This window comes from Hipposideros armiger, unplaced genomic scaffold, assembly GCF_001890085.2.
Source record: "Hipposideros armiger isolate ML-2016 unplaced genomic scaffold, ASM189008v1 scaffold_112, whole genome shotgun sequence".
Lineage (NCBI taxonomy): Eukaryota > Metazoa > Chordata > Mammalia > Chiroptera > Hipposideridae > Hipposideros > Hipposideros armiger.
The window spans coordinates 2,718,741-2,742,710 of NW_017731462.1; the positions used below are offsets into that span (position 1 = coordinate 2,718,741).

Below are 23,970 nucleotides of genomic sequence, written 5' to 3' on the forward strand. Positions count from 1 at the left end.
TATTAAATTGTGCATAACAGAAAATAATTCAAATAGAAACAACGAAACCCAAAATTTCAGTAATGTGTACCTAGACTTATTGCAGAATAGCTTATCTCCTATGATGAAAAAATCTTGGAAAACTATATTGTGTGAGTTTATGACAGATATAAACCTGGGTCAGTTTTACATTAAAAACACATAGCCACTTGGCTTAAGAATCCTACTTGAGATATTTGACAGTGATCTCCTGGATTATAGGACCGTCAACTCTGTATTAAGCGTTGATCCCAATGGACTAGAGTTGAACATAATTTGAGCTGTGTACATACCTTGGCCTAAAGATGGGCAGTGAACCATTTGCCAGTTTTCTATACAAATCTTTTTTTTGTACAATTTGGACATCAGAGAAAGCAGTCCAACATGTTTCAGTTAAAAGCAGTCATATGGTATCTCTGGAGGAATAATTTTTGGCAAATACAAATACAAGTATTGAACACATATGCTAGAAAGGCAATAGGCATTTTCTTGGAGCTAGGGATATGACTTTTAATTCAAAACTCAGCTCAATTTGGACTGTGTATTTATTTACTTATTTTAATGAATCAATAAGGACATGAGTTATATTTTATGTGTCCCATGAATGTTATCCTTCAAAACCCAGCCAAATATACTCAGAAAGATTTTGGCAGGGACATAAGAACCACTGGTATGGTAGTCACTCAAGGCTCAAAGCAAGTAACATTATGATGAAAGTTCAAGCTCAATTTGGAGAATATTTTCAAGTTTGGTTTTATTCAGGATGAAATGCATTTTTTAAAAAAACTTTATTGTGGTAAAATATGTATAACACAAAATTTACCATTTTAGCCCTTTTTAAGTGTACAGTTCAGTGGCATAAGTACAGTCACATTGTTGTGCAAACTTACCACCAGTCATCCCCTAAAATTTTTCTTCTCATTCCAATGGATTAGTTTAGACTATATACAGGTTTGGCTCTTTTCAAATTGATTCCCTAAAAATGTCTTTTTGAAGAATCCTTTGATTACTTCACAGTTCCTTAAAAGAATGTGTTTCTGAGTTCACCATATGAGTTCAATTAGTTCAAATGCATACTTTGCTATTTTTTTGTTTTTTTAATTCTCTGCTTGGGAGCACCAGAAAAGCCATCCTGAAGAGCAGAAAGTTACCTTCGATTATGTTTTCATCCAGTGTAAAACAGTATAAGAATCAAAAATCGTGATACCATTTACGTACCCAATCAGTATTCCACTTTATCAAATAATTTTTGTATATACTATCATAGTGGTCCTATCTTAAAAGAAAGTTTATGTTTATTTTATTTTCATGTAATTTTCAAAGAAATGAAAACATTTTCCTGGGTGCGTAGGCACCGAGCCTTACTGTGCTTGATACAATTATTGGCCCTGAAGTCAGCCAGTAAGCTTCTAGGTGGTGTCTGCTAGGCTTCTGGGAAACCCAGGAAAAGGTTATTGGCAAAAGGCCTTTTGGATTACACATAGTCAGATATTTTCAACCTGAAGTGGAAATCTGGGAGAAGCTGGGAGCCGGAAAAAGGAGCTTACCTAGAGGAAACAGGGGATGGGTCTGATCTTATAACAGCCTCTCAAGCAGAACTCATACAATTCCTTTGTTCCATAAACCTGTGCAATGTAGGGTTTCTGTGGAAGAGGATGCTCACTGAAATCTAAGTGCCTAATTAACATCTTAAAAATACGAACAAATACTTTGCTTATGCGTTACTGTAGGACCAGGTAGATTAGATTCACATAGACCCATGGTATGATGGAAGAGGCCCCACAATTCTGTTCAGCCTTTGCATTGCACTGGTTTCCTCACATTAGTTTTCTTATTTCTCCTATCCATACTGACCAGAGTGATTGGTCACAAACAAAAAATGTACTTACTTACAATCCTTCAGGGATTCCTCACTGCCTTGGGGCATAAACTCCCTAGCACTTTAGTCTTTCTCAGACAGGCGTCTCCACCCCCACCCTAACTCCCACCCCTCAACCACCAGGCTCCTGTAGTTTACATATTAAATGTCTCCTTCACTCTTACTTTACTGTCAATTTTCCCTCTGCCTGGAATGTTGTTCTTTTTCACTAAACTTTCTCATCTTGAAGTTTGGCTAGTTGTGCTCAACAAAGAGTTACCATCTTGGATGATATCTAAACTCAAAAGAGAGAATCTAAAAGGGTCTTTTGGTTGCTCTAAATGACCACGAATACACTAAAGATGAGAATGTGCTTGTTTCCCCCATCCAGGTTGTGTTTAGATATGAAATCAAGGCTTAATTCTGTATATTAACACATACCCAAGAAACAATGGTAGAGTATGGTATTAGCACCTGACAGAGTTCTCAAGGAGAAAGAGATACATGGAGTTTTTACCGGCTTCTTTATTTTCTACCCATCAAGTCAAGCGAGTTTCTGTGGGCTGGCCTCTGCCCCTTCTAGCTTATCTTCTCATCAGCAGCAGCAACCAACCACTTTTCTCTTTGTTATCTTTTCACTTTTAACTAACTGCTACTAATACAGATACCACAAGATAAGAGAAGCAACTAGCAAATGTGAGCCTGGGGCAGGCCATAATTCTCAAATCCAAAAAATGATTTGAAGACTCTAATGGACTTCCTTTAGTGTCCGCTTGTGCAAACATGTCTTGTACAAAAAATTTCTCAGTTACTGCTACTGGCTTTTTTTCCTCATCATTGCACGTATAAGTATTGCATTTTAGCAAGACCAGTTTTCCTCCTGCTGTTTTGTTTAGGTTTTTTTTCCTCATGGCTGCATTCTTTATTTTCATTTTCCCTCATCTTGGTGTTCCCAAAGAGCGCTTTCACTCTCAATCTGCATTTTAAATATTAATAAAGTTTTCTTTCCTATTTTTTTTTTTTTAGATTAAAGATGTAAATAGATTTCTTCCCTTTTCCTAGTGGATAGTCTCATGCATCTCCTAGGTGCATGTACCACACTTTAGAGAGCACTCTTTGTCTGTTATCAAGCTAATGTCTTTCAGCTACAAACCTGGAGGGAACTGGACTGGTGTCCTGTGAACCAACTCTCTCCTTGACCAGCTAGCAGCCTGTTAGGCTCTGCCGAGAGACCGCCCTAAGGAGAGACTTCACACTGGAGGAGGAAGGAGGGGTTTCCTTTTTTCTCTTCCTGTTTGCTTGCTGAACCTCTGAGTGGAACCCAGCAACACTTCTACGCCCTGGACGTGGCACTTCATTCTAGTAGCAGCCTTTGATTCTGGTTCTCAGTTTTTCTCACAATCACAGGACCCGCTTCATCATGTCCTCTCAGGGACACTAAGGCCAGCTGACTGGTGTGCCTCTCAGAGGTCTGCATCCCAGCCCCGTGGCCTCAGGGGTCTGAGTTTCAGCAATTTGGGCATTTGCTTCCAGCTTATATGGTTAAATAACTTCAACCCCTTTCACTTTGTTCCTCCAGACCAGAGGTGGTAACTGCTTCCTGCATATGCTAACTCTGTGATATTTTAAGTAATCTTTATGCCTTTACAGTCCTTCAGTACCTAGCTAATATTTCTTCTTCTTAAGGTCTCTCTGTTAAAATAATTGGCATGTGGTCTCCTATTAGACTCTGACTGGCCCAGGACCCAGTCTTCCTCATGTCAATGACTTCAATCCTTATATCAGGCTTGTCTTGCTGTATACTCTAGTTACCCTAGATTTACGTTGACCGCAAAACACCAAGTTTAGCCTTATGGTCAATATTCATCTCAAAATGAGTGTGATTATTAATCTTATATGTCAACCTGACTCAGCCACAGGGTGCCTAGATATTTGGTGAATCAGTATTCCAAGTGTTTCACTGAAGGTGGTTTTGGATGAGAATAACATTTAAATTGGTAGACTTTAAATCGGTGGACTTTGAGTGAAGCAAATTACCCTCCCTAATGTGGCTGGGTTCACCCAATCAGTCAAAGGTCTGAATAGAACATAAAGACCAGCTTCCTTGAGCAAGGAAGAATTCTCCAGCAGGTTGCCTCTGAACTGCAACGACTGTATTGGCCCTCTTGGTCTCCACCCTGCCAGCTCACCCGGTCCACTTTGAACTTTGCAACCTCCATAATTTCTTCTCTCTCTCTCTCTCTCTCTCTCTCTCTCCCCATCCTCTCCATATATATATATATATATATATATATATATATATATATATATATATATATATGCCAAAAACATGGATATACATTTTAAGAGAGAAAAAAAACTGTATTTAAACTGTAATACTCAATATATACTGATAATAAAAGATGAGTACAAGTCATGTGTATACATTTTTTGGCACCCCCTGTATATTACATATGTATAATATATATTATATATATATATATAAAACCCTGAGAACCCTGATCAATTCAATAACTGTTAGAAATTTCTTGAAGAAATAGTGATTGATCTGACTTTGCCTCTTACATACTCTGTTATATTGGCTGGTTTGCTGGAAGCTGTCACTTCTCTTGCCAACCTTGCCAATTATTTATAGGCAAAGTGTTCCTAGGGTACCTCTTTCCTTGAAAAGGAGCAGTACATTTTCTATATGTTATTTTTTGTATATGTTTTTCTATATGTTGTTTTAAAATTTCTCCTCATCTTGTAATTGGCTGACAGGATCACAATGATATTTAGAGAATGCCCTCGCAACAGTATTAGTTAGCTACTGTTGCATAACAATTTCTCAGTGCCTGAGAACAACAGACATTTTAGCATCTTCACTTGTAAGTAGACTACAGGGCAGCTGGGCTAGTTCTGCTTCAGGCTTTGTGTGTTTTCATTCTGGGACCACCAGCTACCCAAGGCATGTTTGTCTTACTGCAGAGCACAGGAGTACAATAGGCAAATCCAAATGGCAAGCATATTTAAAGCCTCTGGTTGTATTGCATCAGCCAGTATTACACTGGGCACAGGAAATCACATTGCCAAGTCCTAAGTCAAACGATGGGAAAGTATACTCTCAAAAAATAAATAAATAAAAAGGTTGTACAAAGATTTCTGTACAAAATATTTACTATGGAGGAAAAGGGAAAATGGCCAAATGAATTGAAGAAAGTTCTTTGTTCTCTTGCTTTTGTCTGAATATTATCATTACACGCATGAAGAGCTAAGCTGATTTTTTCATCTATAGTGTATAATCACAAGTTTTGCACAATGACATAGTAAATTACATTTACCAATAAAGTAACAAATTTATCACCACCAACATAAGAGAATTTCTTTTTCTCACTAAAAAAGGAGCTTTTACTTTGAAATGTTAAAAATATCTCTATAAGAAGGAGAAAATAAGATAGAAAAAGAGAAGTAAAGCAGAATAAAATAAGAAGAGAGAAATTATCAGGCAATTCATTTTAAAATGCTCTCTGGGTTTCATTGTGGGCCTTCAAAAGGTTGAACTTGACTGCATTTTACATACTGTGTTCCCTGAAAATAAGACCTAGCCGGAGAAGAAGCCCTAGCATGATTCCTCCAGGATATGGAGGGCACGCACCCTTCACATGAGGGTTCTATGACCTGTTTCAGGGAGAAGGGTGCCTTTTCCACAAACTCCTTCAGCTTAAAATATTCAGTATGCCAAGGTGCCATATTTTGGCACCTAAAATCATGCAAAGGCTGATTTTCTAGCTAGGTCTTATTTTAGGGTAAACAGGGTAGATTTTAAACCTAAACACCTAATACACTTTGTCAGGAATCTGTGTAGCAGATATTACAAAACTCTAATGGAAGGAGAAGATATGCAGCATAATTGATATAGATCATTTTCAACCCAGGTTCATAATGTATCAGGCAGGGCCTTCCCAGCTGGGCAAGCGCATGGTGGGTGGTAGAGGAACAGCTTCCCAATTGCTGCTAACAGGCTATAGAAGTTAGAACATGTTCAAGAACTTGACCCTACTCTTACCATCATCTGAGTTATATTAGGTGATACTGCCCCTCCCCAATTTACATATAATCTTCACAAATCATTTTGCTGTGCTGATTCCCCCCCCCCCCCCCGCCGTACTTTGTTCTTGATATACTTTTCATTTTATTTAACCTGCGTAAAAATGCAGGATGTGACAGATGGACAAAAGATATGATGTAAAGTTTTTCCTCCTAGATCTTCCCACAAATCCATGTCCCCACCCATCCTACCAATTCTCCATCCCTCACCCCCCACCTCAGGGATGGCTCTGCTCAACTATTCATATAGAGAAAATGGGAACTTTTCATATAGGATTATGCAAATTGCTATTTAGACTACCTGACGAAGGCTGGTAAAGAATACAAAAATATTAAGCTCATATTAAAATGGGTAGAAATCATACTAAGTACTTTGGTCCCAACTATTAGGCAATATTTTTATCAGGGGACAATGAGTCCAGAACACATTAGACACAGAGAAAAACAGTCTCAGAGGAAATGACTAATGGAAAAAAGATAAGAAACTCTTGGTAAGATTGACGAACATTGTTCAGTTCAATTTCTTTTTCTAAACTTAAGTTTGTGTATTTGCAACTCTAGGGGGAAAATGATATTATTTCAAGTTCATTAATTAAACAATGAAGCAATTAGAAGTTTTAAACTTGTAAGAAATGTTCCACAACACTTCTTTCTCTATCCTGAAGAAACTTCCCTCTGTACAGTGGTTGTAAACCAAATCTTTGTGAAGTAGTATATTCGGATAGTGTAAGAGCATAGGCTTGTAATCAACAGAACTGAATCTGAGTACTAGAACTGCTCCCTAATAGCTGTGTAACCTTGGGTAAGCTACTTAATCACTCCAAGCCTTAATTTTCTCATCTGGGTCTAATAATGTCTGCATTACAGGTTTGATGTGTGCCTTAAAAGGCCCACCAACTATCATTATTATGAAATAAGCATACCAAATATTTGAATTGACTGCAATATTCTCCATTTAAGTTTTTATGGAAATTATTTTCCAAAGCTACATATTTATAAGAAAATCATTCAAAAATTAGAGTGCTCAATTTTGTATCTCATACCCTGCCTGGTCTCTGTTCCCCCAGACTCTCTCCACTCTTTTCCACTGAAGACTCAGGGGCTGGTTGGTGGGCAATGGGGGCTGAGAAGGGGTAGGGCAACGGGGACCCAGTGATATCTCTGCTGACTTTTATCCAACCCCATTGTTTTTGGTGCTAACTCTGAGGTCCACTTTTGTAGGTCATGGGGCCCTGGTGTCTCATAGGTTCTTTAGGATTATTGGGATGGCGTCTCCTCAGTATATGTCAATCTCCCCCACTTTAGGAAAACCACGGTCGTAACTTGACTATACAGGTTCAGTCAAGTACCACCCCTCCACTTGCTTCCTGTCTGCCAAATATTTTTTGAAACGTTTCCTATACTGGGTGCTTCCCCTTTCTATTTGTGCTTGCTGACTGTACCTTTTGCATACTTTTCCTGTATTTTTAGTAAGGTTTGGGAATATTATTACCATGAGTTGTTAATATGTCATGTTTAACCCGTTGCTTTAGAAAGAACAAGTTTGGAAATTTAAATGATAGGATTTAAAGAAGATATGAACCATAACAAAAGAGAAAGCAATTTTTAAAATGTTTAGTAAAGGAAGTATAAGAATTGTGACTTTTCAGTTTCCACACATCATTCCATACATTTAATTTGAGCATTTCCATCATATAATTCTTAAGAGAGTGCAGGAAAAAGCTTAAATACGCATTTTTCTTTTAAAGCACATTTTTTGGGGAAAATTTGCCATCCTTATTCTTTGAATTTGTAAACAGGGCTTAATAAACAGGATCCAAAGAATGAGAACTAAAACTAAACACTCAACTGGCTGAAGCTCAAACTTCACTTTTTGAAGTTCAAAGGGTGTTAAAAGATGCCTTTGATTTTTTTTAAAAATGTAATGCTTTGCATTTGCTAAAGCTGAAAAAAATGAACCATGAACAGCAGCTTAATCTTGGTAGCTAATTTGCTTGAGCTGTGTAACTAAACAGGCTGTGTTGTGGTTCAGAGCTTATTCTCTCTAACCTGCTGTTTTAAAACAGGAAACAAGTAGAAATTTAAAATTGAGACAGGATGACCACTACAGCCAAAGCCATAAAAGACAAAGATTTGTTTCGAACATTGACAAAAATATAGTAGCACATTAACATGAAGTTTTAGTCACTATAGCCTACGGTTTCATATGAATTTCTATTCCTGTGCAGAAAAGAAAGCCTGTGTTTTCAAATTGGGCCTAACAATGTGCGTTCAATTAGTAAATCTCCATGAATCTAAGGTCTGCTCCTTGGCCTGGCCATTTTGGAAATTGAATGAGGTAGCTCAATATTTCACGAACCAGTAAAAACCCAAAATTCAAATGTATTAGAATATATGAACAAATACATTGCCAAATAAATCACACAATTCTTGTCAATTGTTTGGCAAATCCTCTCTCCAAGTGTTGCATCAAATTGTAGAGAACTGGGCCATTTTAACAAACAGCGTAATCAATAAAAGGATAAATCTTCATGGGCAAGGGAAGACTTGCATCTGTTAATCACTTCACCTTTTATCTTAGTTAATGATGGACACCTGAAAATTGTCTTACAAAGGTTTTTCATTTCAAGTACTCTTACTCGACACCAAAAAAGCACATGTCATGTAAATAAATGTAGATAGGAGACATCTTATAGTGCTGGTACCAGTGTTCAAGACATGTTGGTAGCGTGCATGTTGAGTGATAATCCCATGTTAATTACTCATTTACATGTATACTTTTCATCCCTTGATTAATCAAAAGTGTTTGATTCAGAAGGGTTGCTCTCTTTCAAAGAATGTAAAACTTGGAGAAGAAATGAAATGGATTTTGAGAAAGGAAGGGCATGGCCAAACGGTCAAAACCACCCTGGCAAACAATTAAACAAAAATGCTGTGATGGCTGTCTGACCTTTGTTACAAGGGCCTTAGGAACCATGTTAATATTTAGGATGCATTTAGCTCTTTGCAGAATCTCATTTACACATCATCTTTCAGTGGGGTACACAGATAACAAATTTTTAACCATTTATATAAATTCTTCCAAACCCCAGGCCTAGTGACAATTCTGGATCTTTTCCCCAGACTATTGTGATTCATCCTAATTGAGGCCCATAGCTTCCCAGGAGCGATTGAAACTGTTTCCATCAACAAAATGTACACAAGGCCAGGAAGCATACCACTTACAGCCTTGTGGACAAGGTCCCAGAATTTTGGAAACAGCTGATATTTTCTCTCTGTGTGACTCAGGCTCAGGAAGAGCCAAAGTACTCATGGAACAAAATCGTATCTTAGAGGCCAGAAAACTATTTTTTAGCATGATTTTGTTCGTTGTTTCCTGGATCTTTCTGTTACATTGGTGTACATGAAAATTGCTGCTTCTTTGGTTAAGCAAGCTGTATATATTTTACTCTTCTTGTGTAAGTTTGTGCTCTAAAGGATCGAAGCTTCATCTAATTTCTCTAGTCATCTCTTCTTTTTCCTTTCACTAGAGCTCTATGTCCCTTGTAGGCACAGGGCAGCAGATGTTACTCGTGTCAGCAGAAACAGGATTTCCTTTGTTCTGAGCCATTTCCTCTCTTTGCATTCTGAAAGAATTCTGCCAAGAAAGCCTACATATTTGATATGAAGGCATGCAAAATCAATTTCTAGAATAAAATGCTGGAAAAAACCTCTTGGAAGAAAGAATTTAGATCAGAAATTTACTTGATATGTATAGTGACGCTAAAGACAGTTGAATAATTCCAAGAAATAGTGTTGGCAAATGGAAGACTGATAGAGTAAGAATTATATATATATAAGTTTATAAAATATATATGTCTAAATATCTATCACTGTTAAATAATGGACCTGGCTTGCTGATTTTGAGACCTTGGCAAATGAAAATGTGGAGTGAGTACCGGATGCATGAGCAGCACAAATTATCAGTGTTTCCTATTATCAGTTCGCTGTAGTCCTGAAAGTTTTCCAACACATTCCTATTCTCTAAAATCTCCTCTTTTGAGACTTCATGAGGAAAACATGTCTCTTCAGATTAATATATTTTCAAAATACGCAAAAATACAAGTACACAAATCACTTAAATAGGTACCTTTTCGTTGCTTGCTTCTTGATAACTTCTAGGAAAGTGCTTTAATCTCGCCAAAAATTTTTCTTCAAGTGCACTTTTGTCTGCATTACTTTAGTGTGTGTAAAACGTACGTTCATCCTGTGCCCTGGGATTATTGGAGAGGGTGGTTTGCATTGACCCGAGTATCTTGTCGTTGTTGCTAGTTTTGGGGACACATGTAATTTGTGTGCCTCTGACTCTCAGTCCACGGACCCTGTGTGCTGAGGAACTTAGTCTTCATTCAAGTTATCATGGAAGACAGAGAGAGTCTTCAGGGGGAAAACTCTGTCATTGAACAATTGAACAGAAAGTGACTTCAGAGGTAACTAGGCTACCTCTCTTATTTTCCAAGAATGGAGGTTGGAAGAGGAAATGAGACTCTTCTGGGTAACAGGACAGGGTAAAGGCAGAGGTGGGATTTAATGCAAGGCCCTTTCTCCTACAATATATGTTATAATGATACAGAGGGGACAGTAATTGATTCTGGAAAAATCTTGAAAACAAGTTAATTTACTCTATTTTAATGCTTATTTCCCCCATTCTTGACAGATGAGTAAACATGAAATCTCATGAATAAGAGTAAAATGTTTGAGAATTTTTACACCCAGAATTGCTTTCATGACATGCCTTAGTCAGTTTCATACTCCCATGCAAGAATATGCACACTACTGGTAATGTTATTTTGCGGGCATTAGATAATATATGGCAAGCGCTTTGTTCAATGCCTGGCCCAAAGCGGGCAGTTAACAAATATTAGCTATTTATATGACCGTTATTGGTTTACATCTGGAAATCCTCTTTTAGTCAAAGAGCTAGGCAGACAAACATTTACTCGCAAACTTGGAGATAATTACTACATCATTCTTCACAGGATCTGAAGAGTCAGGTAAGAAAAATAGTGGTATCACCACTGACATCTGGGAAAACATAGACACTAAAGATGTGTGGGCACATTTCAATTACCCAAATTGGTTAGAAGCAGAAAGGAAGCATAGTTTTCATTTTCTGCCTTCTCCACCTGCAGCTTAAGTACTTGAGTTTTATGGCTTGTAGATGTTTTTAGTTTCTCAAATAACTCCCTGTGGAAAGGACGTTGTGAGGCCGTGTAGAGGAAGCTCTGTGGGCTTCTCCGGGAGACTTCTTTTTCCATCAGCAGAGTGGCTATGGCTAAAAAATGGGTTTGTGTGAATACTTCCCCTTTACCAAATAAATAAAGAGGAACTAACATGTGGGCTTTCAAAAATATTATATTTATTTTTCTATTAATAAAGAAATATGCTGTACCCACTAATACTTATCAAGCACTAATTACTTGCCAAGCAACTGAGTGTACTAGCTTGTTCTTCCAAAATTCCTGGGCAATTTACCTAATTTCCCCATATCTCTGTTTCCTCCTCTATAAAATGGGGATGAAAATGATTCAGGTAAGGACAAAAAGATTTTTTTTTAAATGTAAAACTCACAAAAAGATAATAAATACAATGTGTTGATTTTGTATAAATGGCTCCCATTCCATTTGCACTTGATTTTGACTTGCATATATCTTTTTGTCAGGTAAGAGACTGTAATTGTCTTCTTAATTAAACTTTGTACAGACGAATATATGTTTATTTTCATTTATTAAGTTTACAATAAATGGATGTAAACATTTTGAAAGCACCTAGAAATAGGAAATATTGCATGATGAATCGGTGGCTATTGCTGTCTGTGAGGGCAATTTCTTAGAAGGCGAAAGCCAGCCTCTCATTAAAAAGCTTCATGGATAATCTGCAGGCCCGATAGTGCATAAGCAGGTACTTTACTGGACCTTTTCACCAAGCTGTCCTAATATTATAGCTGGAATTAATTCCTGCACTAAGCAGTGAAAAAATAAAATTTTAAAACTTTTCGGCATTTGTTACCAATCTGTATAAGGATTACCAACAAGCTGTATTGGCATCTCCCCCTCCAGGTTTACATTAAACAATAGGCCCTTCTGAGAAGTGAGTGCAAATACACTAGCCACAGTGAGAACTTAAGAGTCCTTGTAAAAATGTGAATTGTGGGGAAAGGGATATTGGGACCATTCATTCATCAACTATTAGTGCTGATGATGTGCTCGGCACTCCTTTCGGTTCTGAGGACACAACGATGGAACTCACATCTTACTGGGGAAAGGTGAAGATAAATAAAATACTCTATGTTGTCAGACACTGTGAAGGAGAAGCGTAGGGCAGGTCAAGGATGAGCCTGTTGGGGAAGGTGGGAGGAGGCAAGTGAGCCAAGGATTCTCCCCGCAGACCTAAGGGAGTGAGGGAGCAAACCAAGTGTGTATGGAAAGAGGGTTCATTTGTACTCATGTCTTCTCCTTCTCCAGGAGCCTATGTGTAAGACTATAACAATAAAAGCTTGTAGCAATAGGCACACTTCACACCTGCAACTTTGACTGTGCCAACTCTAGGCAAATGTGTGAGGTGTGTCGGCACAGAGATACTATCAAGCGCCAATGATAACCAGAAGACTGTGCAGGTTTGTGCTGTTCGGCAGGCATATTTCCTCTAAGAATTGAAGGAAGAGACTTAAGTGGAAGGAAGTTGCCTCTTCTCTCATTGGCTGGTGGCCATCAGTTACTCATCATATAAATGCAGGATGTAGTCACATATGAGGACATACAAGATACTAGAGACTCTACAGAGACACAGCACAAGTAAGTGATAATCTTGAACTCTATGATGATAAGCAACGAGGTAGTCTTCACTCTTTAGGGTTTTAGTTTTATTACTGTCATATTCTGTGTGTGACTGAGAGGCTGTTGTGTGGCTTATTTTCACCATTTCACTCACTCAGACCTTATGTCATTCAGAGCTTCTCCATGTTAGTAGCCAAGAGGACATCAAATGGTAACTTCTAAGAGAAATACAGGCTCAAAAGATTTAAAAAGATTTCAAGAGATTTTAAAGCCAATCCTTCAACTGGATTTTTACACAGAAAATACAGTTAATACCAGAGGAAGAATTTTGTTCTAATCAGATTTGTGACTTGTTCCAGAATTTTCCCAAGTGTGAAGCAGTAGAGGCTTTCATAGTTATTCATTTTCTTTTTCTTTGTTTCTTTTTAAGTTCAGGGATTTTATTCTTCCCTACCACCATGTAAAATAGGTATTATTATTATTAATTATTATTATTATTATTGAAGGAAGAGGGAAGGTGGACATGGGTGGGCAACTTTGCTGTTTCTTTGAGGGAAGAATTAAAGAGATAACACATGAAATAGTCTTAGCATAGTGACTAGCACGTAGTGAGTGCTTAGTAAATTTTGGCTGTTGCTATTATTATTAATTATTCCTCTCAATCAAGGCCAGGACTAGGATAAGGCAAATGAGATAGGTGAGGTACTTAAAGCACAAAATCCAAAGTGGCACTCACTCGCAGGGTTGTGCAAATGCCAATCCTGCACCTGTAGGAAACAGTATTTCCTTGACAGGAAGGGCCTCTTGTAGGGAAAACAAAAAATGGTTCAGAGATCTTATTCATAATATTTTAATATTTTCTATTGCTTTAAGGCTCATTTTGTTGAAGTTTTGCCAAGAACTGTAATCTATTATCATTTGATTTCAAGCATCATTTAAGGCATTGAAGCATCATTTAAGGCCAGAAATTTGAACTCAGAGCTTCCAAAGGATATTTCACTTATTCCTCTTGCTTCGAATTTCATGTGAGGCAACCATTTAAAATGATAACTTTGTTGGTCTTTGATAGGAAAATAGATATCTTGCCTTGCTAATTCAATATTAAACATCCAGTGTTTGGTTGAAATCCATCACTTATCCAGTTAACAAAAATTATTATTACTCTATTGGTGTACCATTTAACTCCAACCTGGCAACTTTTCCAGAACTGAACTGGAAATGCCCAGTGACACTGTTAATGAGGAAAATAAGCATTATACCACCAACTGTTAGCGGGTAAGACAATGCTGTTATTTAATGTCAATATGTCAATAAGGATGAGAAGTTCCTGTGTAGACAATTGATTGTTGTCTGAATCCAATTGTTGCATTTCAAAACATTATAGCACACAGTGAGAGTACACACGTTGTTATTGGTCAAGATGTAGCAAAGAATTGTGACAAATTCCCAAGCAATCTTTGTTTTTATACTTGTAACTCATAGGCATATATAAAACTGTATCTGGAATTCCCAAATATGTTTGCAGTTCATTTTATTTAAGAATAAAAGTTCATCTTCGCCAACACTTTCATGATAAAATAAATTAGGATAAATAGTATTGAGCTTCTGGATTGAATTGCAAAATGGTTATTAATTCCTTATTTGTAAGTTTTCTGTTCATTAAAATTACTTCAAAAACTCCATCCTTTTTTTTTAGCTATCTGCTGACAATTTTAAGGTACATAATATGATAATTAATATCAGCCTCCTTTGCCAGAGAGTTAAGTTTGGATTGTTGTTACCTTTCTGGCACAGACACAAGAATGTTTGAAAGTATGTTTCATTCTGGTCTTACAGCAATGTTCAGAATAGAATATTGGCTTAGTTAAAAGGAAATGGTCTTACTATAATAGTGTTTTATCAAACTCCTACTACTACAGACTAACAAACTACTATACTGAAATGTATCATTGTTATATAAAGTGAAAAGGATTACAAACCCAGGAGAAAGAAAGGAAATACCCAAGAATGGACTTCTCAGAAACACTATTATTTTCCATGTAAAAGATTTAATTTCTAGTCTAGTTTAGCCTATATTAAAGCTAAATCTTCTTTTCCATTTAATGGCTACCTTCATGAGTTCCTATGTGAAAATTTCTATCCAGGGTATTTATTAGTCATAATTCATATGTTTTTTGAGAAACATATATCTTATTTTTCTAACAGAATTCTAAGAGGGCTTTTTGTCTGCTGAATGAGGAACTTGACGTGACTTCCTTTGGAGTGGCAGGAAGCCAGTGGTTAGTTTTAGGTGTAAAGGAGATCTGTAAGCACAATCCACCTTTTTACTTCTTGTTCCTGTGTCATTTTAGGAAATACACACAGCTTTCCCTATATGGGATTTTTAACTCACAATGACAGTAGAAGGGCTCAGAAATGACACTTCACAGGAAATGAGACCACATGACACCAGAATTTGCCTAGGCCCGTCAAATCAGATTTAGATTTATAATCCACCTGGATATTATTTGCCTGTATATGTGAAGTTGGGGTCTAATGATGTATACTTTTTCTCTTTTGTCTCAAAAGCATTTTAGTCTGGTCACTTCATGTCCCCACTGTAATGTCATGTCTGTCATATCTGAGGTTCTGTTTAGAGACGCTATGCACTTCTGTATGTCTGATCCTGAAGGATTGCAATACCTGAAATTATAAGGGTTTTAAATATGTCTTGCTATCTTGTTAGGTCACGTCCTCTCCTTTTCTGTTCTCTTGATTGGTCTTGGCTATTTTGGTCCTTAGCATTTCCATTTGAAATTTAGGATTAGGTTTATCTGTAGGCTCTCTTGGATTGAGTACAGTAGAGACAATCATTTTGATCGCCAATAAGGGCAGTTTTGTCTCTTTGCCATTCCTTACGTATGTTATATATTGTTGTCTTATCTTACCTAATTAGCTAGGCCATCCAGGACTATGTTGAATAGTAAGGGTAATAGTGGGGTTCTTGTTATTCTTGACATTAAAGAAAAATACCTCCATTGGTTCCCCCTTATGTCTGATGTTTGCTCTGTTTTTGTAGAGACTCTATTAGGTTTAGAAACTTCTCCTCTATTCCCAGTTTGCTAAGAGTTTGTGGTTTTTAAGAGTTTAGATCACAAATGAGTGATTAATTTTATGTTTTTTAAAAAGCATTTATTTACATCTACTGAGAATACGATTTACAGTTTTTCTCTTTTAATCTATTAGTGCAGTATATTATACAGATAGATGTTCTGACGTTGAAACATATTGCATTCCTGGGACAAACCCCATCTTGTCATTACATTTTATTTCTTTTTATATACTATTAAATTTGAATAGCTAGCAACTACTTGTAAAAGACAAGGATGACCTTTCCCTTGAAGATTAACTAAAATTCACCTGTAAAATCATCTGGGCCTAGTGTCTTTCTGGTGTCTTTCATGAGTGTAACTATTGGGCTGTCGGAAAAGTCATGACATATGTTTTCTATGTTTTTCATTGCAAAAATGCGTCATGACTTCTCCGACAACCCAGTAATTATCAATTTGATTTCTTTTACTGGATATTGTTAAATGCAGGCTTTCAGTTTCTTTTCAACTTGATTGTGTTAGTTTTTATATGTCTCAAACCTTCCCATTTAAGGGTTTAGATTAGTGACATAAAGTTATTTGTAGTATTAGCTTATGATTTTTAACGATTCACTTTACCTGTTATGACCTTTTTATTTGTAATATTATTTGTGACATTTCATATATTTTCCTCTTTATCAATTTTACTAAAGGTTTGCAGTTTGACCTTGTAAAATATGGTCCAGAAATACATGTCAGGCCCTAGTTTCAGGCAGTGCATCTGTGCAGTTTCCCGTCATGTACACAGGATTTTATTCTCCTTTATTCTGAAGATGCTGAACTCCTGACTGGCCACCTCCTCTCTCAGAATTCAGAGTCCTGCTTGCCATGTTTTGTTACTTCTGTTCATTTTGGCCCAAGGTTTATATGGCTTTTAATCATAACTACATATTTTTTTTATTTTTATGTGCTTGCAGCAGGGTTGGTTCATCAAAGAACATGACCTTGAGGATTTGAGTTCAATCAAATCACAACGCTAATCACTCTCTTCTCCAATAGGGTGGGGACTGTCCCTCCCTCTCTTTCTCCTCCCTCTCTCCCTTTTTATTCTCTTTTTACAATTCATACTATGTGCCAAACACTGTATTGGTACTTTACACACAATCTCTTCATTACTATTTTACAGGCGAGGACACTAAAGCTAGGATCTGATGACTTGTCCAAGGCCTTTCAGAGAGTAAGTGACAAGGGTGACTCCAAAACCACACATTTCCTTCACCACTGAACTGCTCTACCCTTCAACTTGCTCTTCACTGCATCCCTTGGTGGGGCGTGAGATACATTTTATCCTCATTCTTTCAGTCTATCATCCTTATAAAACAAAGGCCTTAATAAAATGAGATTACTGTAATAGAGATGTAATGCTAAATGCAATAAGGGAGAAATATGTATTCTTCTAGACACTATCCTCTATACTTATCGTTAGTCTTTATTATAAATTTCCTTATCTATTTTCATTGGCCATAGAAACATGTACTTGGAATTCTTAATGTTAGTTTTTATACAAAAGCTTTATAAACTACAGAAAGGATTTTTAGAATCAGTAAATATTTCCAACTGCATTTACCTTTATTTTTCTTGTCATAAAAATGTGCACTTGTATCCTGAACAACAACAACAAAAAGTTTGGGATTTTGTAGCTGTAAAAACCAAGAGCCCAGACTTTTGCTCGGTAGAAAACATAACTATACAAGTAGCTACAGGAATGTGAAGTGCAAATACAGCTTCATTAATGAGTTACGACTGTTGAAAGGATGTTCTAGAAGGAAAGATAAGCATGTTCAGATGTTCATGGGCCTGAGCCAAATCTCAGATTTAAAGATAAATTTGCAGAGAAAAATAGATACCAACCAATGCTAAGACTTTTTAAATATCTTCTTTACTTGAGTGAAATACAATATACAATAGCATGTTTTTTGCAAATTAACAACAAACAACCCCTTTGTTTTCATGCAGAATTCAGGAGTTATTTATGTAGCATTTGACTAAACGAGAAAAGGTGATATGTTTAATTTTTAAGGTTGGCCATAATGGACGTACATGAATCTATATATGCATATAATGTTTATAAGAAAAAAAAAATTTCTTCATGGCTGTGGAAACTTGACCTATGACAACAAAAATAAATATAAAAAGTTGTGTTAAAATGCTTTCCAAGTAGAAACTGTAACTAAGAATGACACTTTTCCCACTCTGAAGAATTTTCTTTTGTTCTTTTGGGATTTAAAGCACATAGATCAAGGAGTTGTAACAATTATGCTTTTTATTTCCTAAATAAGAATTTTCCCTTACTATGTTTACGAAAAATTTCTTTTTTCAGAAAGAAACTTATGACTTTACATTTTTAAATTTACTATTTTTGTGCTCTCATATATTTTCCACTTTTTATTTATAAGTTTACTATTTTATTTATAAGTTTACTATTTAAGGAATTTGAAACAGTCTCATTATTCCCATGGGCACTTCATTTAGTCCCTCAAATTTGAACTCCCTATATTTTTTCCCAAAAGGAATTTAGGGCTACAAATCTTGGAATTTTCATTGGTTTCCTCTAGTGAATTCTTCTCTTCACTGAGAACATTCCCACATACTGATATGTGTGGCATGTGTCACATTTCACTTGAGTGGTGACTGGACTAGCTAATGACCGTGGGGCAGGACATAGAATAATTAGTGTGACTCTCTGTTTCTAACAAAAAGTACCACATCCTCACCTCTCTACAATATCTAGACATGGAAAAACCCAGGTCCAGAAAAGGACTGTGTTAGGAATTGTCATCACCATCATTTTCTGGATCCCGAGGGGGTCTAGATAGGCAACTGGACAGTTATTTCCAATCATCCTCTCCACAGATAGACACCAGGAACGCATGAACTTGAAATGTGAACTTGACAATCTAGTTTTTTAGAGTTTGACCTTTTATGTGATGTGATTTCAAATGGAATTTTGTTTGAGGCTTGAGCATAAATTTTCTTATTTAATGTTCCATTAAAATCTTTGAAAGACTTCCTTAGTAGAGAATAAAATATATCAACTTGGCACTTTATTATTTAAAAATCATAAATAACAATTATTTGTTATTTATGCATATAATTTTAAACATTACATGCACAAATAACAAGTTGTTATTTATGATTTTTATTTGTGTAATTACTATAATTATTTATTTTAGTGTGCTGCATTCAGTATTCTACTATAGAGCTAGTTCAAATTTATTAATAGTTAATCATTATTAAATATTTAGCATTGTGCTACATGCTTTACATGTATTACCTCATTAAATACCCTAATCCATATTAGAATCTTTATTTATAAAAAGTGGGCTTTGAAATTCAATGAGATTTTGTTGAGTAGCCCAAAGATACACAGCAACTAAATGGAAGGACTGAATTTCAAATGAAAATGTTTCTTTCTCAGTTGCCTAATCATTATAAAATTACAATATAGTCTACTATCAGTGCTTAAAATAATTGTTTGTAAACAATGGGAATGAAATGATACAAATCACAGAAAACTCACAAAATTATAATAACCTAAATCTAACCAATATAGCCAATATTAGCAAACTCTCTGAAAAAGTAAGAAAAGTGAGCATTCTTTCTCCCTTGCTCTTCTACAGAGGGAATGGAGGAATACTTTCACCACTGGCGCATCCCGAAAGGGACCCCCAAGATGGGGTATGTTTGTATGGTGCAAGGGGCCCTATAAACCCAGCAGCATGGATCAGTAAACGGGGAAGAGAGCAAGGCTTCCCGAAGCCTTTGATTCCGAGAGGGAAAGGCCACGGTGAGGGAAGTGAGAGACATGACAGGTTGGCCTGGCTGGCTCTGTTCCTCTCATGTGTACCCTACCTTTGCAGTCCTTACCCCGCTGCCCTCACAAACTCAGCTGTGAGCAACCAACAAACCCAATGTCAAATACCACCCATTACAAATGACTAAAGGCCGGGCACAAACATGTTAAAATGGGAGCTTTGACTCCATCTTCTGAGGGTTGGTGTGCAGACACCTTTTTAGTCTGAAGTCTTTTAACAAATAGAATTTGAATTTGGTTATTTCACTGGAATGTTCTAGCTAGTTCTTAAAGAGAGAGTCATGATCTTAATTTCAAGTCATTCTCGTATGTTATTAGGGTAGTGATTTATGATTCTCATTTTGCAATATCCTCTAATATCTTCAATTATCTCCAAAGAAGCCATAAAGCTTTTAAAATGTCCCCAAAGAAAAATGTTGAAAAATCTCTAGAGGCCTGTAAAAATAATTCCTCCAATTTTCTCTTTCCAGAATTACATCATGCCAAACTACAAACTCATTTATTTTAATATGAGGGGGAGAGCCGAAATTATTCGTTATATATTTGCATATTTGGACATAAAGTATGAAGACCACAGAATAGAACAAGCTAACTGGCCTGAAATCAAACCAAGTAAGTAGCACAAACAATAGTTGTTAAAAATGCAGGAAAAATACGTCTCCAGAGTGTTTTGTCTTTCCTCAGGGGAATGAAAAACAAAGATTTTTAAAAAATCTCACGTAGCTTTATACTGAGAGGCAGCATTTAGGCAAATTAAATAAATGCTATGTGACCCAGGAAATTTCCTATTTGAGGTGAAAATACAAATACCACAGAAAGGAAATATAAAGATAAACCAATATGAAGTTTTGTCAGAAGAGTTGAAATGGGGACTATTGAAGTTAATATTCTTGACAATTGATTTGGATGGGCTTGCTACAGATATCTATAATGCTTTAATAATGTATCAGATGTGCTGCTCTAACAGAAAACCAAACTCAAAATGTCTTAAATACTAAGGATATGAATTGTATCATATAACTGAAAATCCAGAAGTAGGGCAGGTTTCAAAGGATGGCTTTATCCATTTTTCCTCCTCTGTGTGCTGACTCCATCATGAGGCTGGTAGCAATATGTTTGCTCAATTCCAGCCTCCTAGCCTGGAACAGCAATGTTGAGAGGCTATATGAGAGAGAGTGAGAGAGAGACAACTGCTTCCTTAGGTGTTCCCAGAAGGATGAAGAAAAGCTTGCCCAGAAGACCTCAGCAAACGTCTCACTGGCTCAAATTCGCTCGCATGTCCATTTCTGAATCAGTCACTGGCAAAGAGTATGGAAAAAAACCATCTAGTCCCCTTCTGAAGTTGGGGACAGAATCAATTTTCATGAGGCAGGTGACTATATGAGAGAGGGGTGAATACACAAACAAAACTGCTTGATCAGAGGAAAGAGCAAATGCACAAATCGGGCAGGCAACCCAACAAAACATGCTACTTTGCCCTCAGGACAATGAGGAAGAATTAGAAATATCATTACATTAAAGAAATACCAGTGTGTGGTTCTCAGTAAGGTGTAAGTCATCCTCTAGAAGCTTGCCATGTTACCTAGAAATACAAACTAAACATTAGTTATATGTCTAAAATTCACATATTTATGACTGGATTATCACAAGTTCACATAAATATGAAGTTAAGGAAAACAACTGTTGAATACTTTGAAGGCTATCTGACACCTGGTAGATGCTCTACAGACTCCATTTCATTTAATTTCTCTGGCATGCCTACGTGGAATGTATTCTTGCTTCTGTTTTATAGTTGAGATAACTGAAGCACACAGAGTTTAGGTAATTTTTTCAGGTTCACAGCCCTCGCAAGGCAGAACTGATTTTCAAACACAGGTCAATTTAATACCATGGCCCAAGTTATTTGCACTAGATAATGCTAACAACAATGCCATGATAAATGATATATTAACAATAAATATTGCTACATGCCTTTTGGAAGCCTGAGTGCCTTAAAAGTCATTGCCCCTGTAATCACTCTTTTTTCTTATCAGAGAATTCTCTGGTGGGATAGAATAGTTTATTTTCTGTTCTCATGAAACTTTACCATTAATATCCAAACGTTTCTTCTGATATCAGAATTTTATATGGAGGTTTTTAATTCTGTGGACATAAAATAGGTGAAAATTAATTTGATCCATTATTTAAGTTAAAATATAGCAGGTTGTGGAGATATTACATATAACAAATCCCACCTTTTAGTTTTTAGATATAAGTTCTCTGAGTGCCTCAAAGTTATTGAAAATGGAATTGCTGCATTTTCTTAATATTTTCCGAGTTGAAAGGGATCTTAAAATTTGTGATGGTTAGAATATAGTTTCAAATGCTTTAACAGAGATCTGACACAAAAGTAGCTTAAAGAGGGTAAAAATTTCTATCTTTTGCCTAAAAGCCCAATTATAGACACAATAATTTCGTTTTTTAATATATGGGAAAACAATTGAAATGGTTATAATTATGTGGTAGAATTATTTTTATTTACCTTCAATTTAGAATTTTTCTATAATAATATATTGCTTTCTGATGAAAATATAATAGGTTTAGATAACAAAACAAAGTAGAACTTACAGATAAAATATTAATATGATATCTGGTATGACTCTGTCTTATTTGTATAAATATGCTTGATGCCTTACTATATACTTCAAATAGTCACTTATCAAAAACAGAATTTTGTCAAAATCCTTACCATAACTCAATATGGAGGCGAAACTCTCCATAGTCCTCAGACTATGGTTCAAAGAATAACTAATGTGATCTTGATTGAGGCCACAAAAATTAATGGAAGCTTTGAAAGAAAGGTTTTTAACTGATGGTTGCTAGTTGGGAGGGGGTGGAGATGAGCGAGAAGGGGAAGGGACAAGACAACATAAATTGGTAACTACAATATGGTCTCAGGGATAGAAAAGACAGTCTGGGGAATATAATCAATAATGTTGTAAATATTTCTTAGGGGGCCAGATGGACTCATGTCTTGTTAGGGAGACCACATCACAGACAGTGTAGAGGCCTGACCACCGCACTGTACATCTGAAGCTGATGTTGAATAATATTGTATGTCAACTATAATTATACATACATATAGTCACGGGATGTGGAGTAGAGCGTGGGAATGGAGTCAATGGAATTGTAATAGATAAGCATGATATCGGGGGTGGGAGGGCAGTGGATGGGGGGAGGGAGGTTGTCACTTTGTGAGGGGTGAAAAGGATAACTGTTGCATTGTTCTGTACACCTGAAACTAATAATAATAAAAAAGAAAGGTTTTTAACAAAATTAAGGTTTTTTTAGAAAGCTTTTAGAAAATTAAGTAAGCATATGAGATAATGTATAATATAAAACAGGGTATCATTGCAAACCTGGGTTTAGACCCAGTCTGTCACTAACTTTATAGCAGTTCTTCTAACGAAAAAATCTTCTTTTTTAACTTATAAAATGTAAAAAGGGTGCTTAGTGTCCCTTTTAGAATATTCAAGAATTCCATGATTTTAAAAATTATTCTTTGTTTCCACAATTATCAGTAAAAATGGAAGTATTGTTATTCTTGATCTTATTATGGAAGTTGATTCTTTGCTCATTTATTTTAAGCTCTTCCATTTGGCAAAATTCCCATTTTGGAAATCGATGGACTTCACCTTCACCAGAGCCTAGCAATAGCGAGATACTTGACCAAAAGCACAGGTAATACATTTATTGCACTTAAAAATTTTGGATAACTGAAAAGAAATATGATATATATGGATGCATACACACACACACACACACACACACACACACATATATATATATATATATATATTCAGTATTCATTAAATAACTTTATTATTGAACACTATGGTGCAAAGAAGAATGGAATTAAATGCCAGGGAAATATAAATGTACCATCTGTATCGATTTAACTCTCCATGAGTTTCCTAGACAACTAATTTTATTTTATATTGCCCACAGTCCGTCCTGCCCCACAGCTCCTTGCCCCCAATCTCACTGGAATTTAACTGAACAAATTGGACATGTATATCTGAAACCACACTTTTGCTACCATGTGTATCATAAGTTATCAAAGATTAACAGGAAATACACGTGGCATATTTGAAATTCCTCATATTTGAGGAGTTTGAAATTCCTCAGACTATTTGAATCATGTTCTTAATGTTCTTCATCCCAGTTACACTGAAAAAACTAGCAAGGTTGTCTTCTTTGCTTCCACCGCAT

At 36.2% G+C, this 23,970-nt stretch overlaps 1 protein-coding gene across 5 annotated transcripts in view; it reads left to right on the forward strand.

Annotated features, from left to right (window-relative positions):
• Window positions 1–6,419: 6,419 nt before the first annotated feature.
• HPGDS (hematopoietic prostaglandin D synthase) overlaps window positions 6,420–23,970 on the forward strand; it is a 30,142-nt gene continuing 12,591 nt past the window's right edge. Inside the window, exons 1-4 of one of the 5 annotated variants that reach the window (XM_019647517.1) lie at window positions 12,775–12,795; window positions 17,032–17,082; window positions 20,190–20,331; window positions 23,347–23,439. In XM_019647517.1, coding sequence (XP_019503062.1) covers window positions 20,199–20,331; window positions 23,347–23,439 — 226 coding nt within the window. In that variant the 5' untranslated portion in view covers window positions 12,775–12,795; window positions 17,032–17,082; window positions 20,190–20,198. Of the gene's footprint in view, window positions 6,454–12,773; window positions 12,796–17,031; window positions 17,083–19,525; window positions 19,584–20,189; window positions 20,332–23,346; window positions 23,440–23,970 lie in introns of those variants that run through there. The other 4 variants (XM_019647516.1, XM_019647514.1, XM_019647518.1 and 1 more) reach the window with 4 other exon arrangements.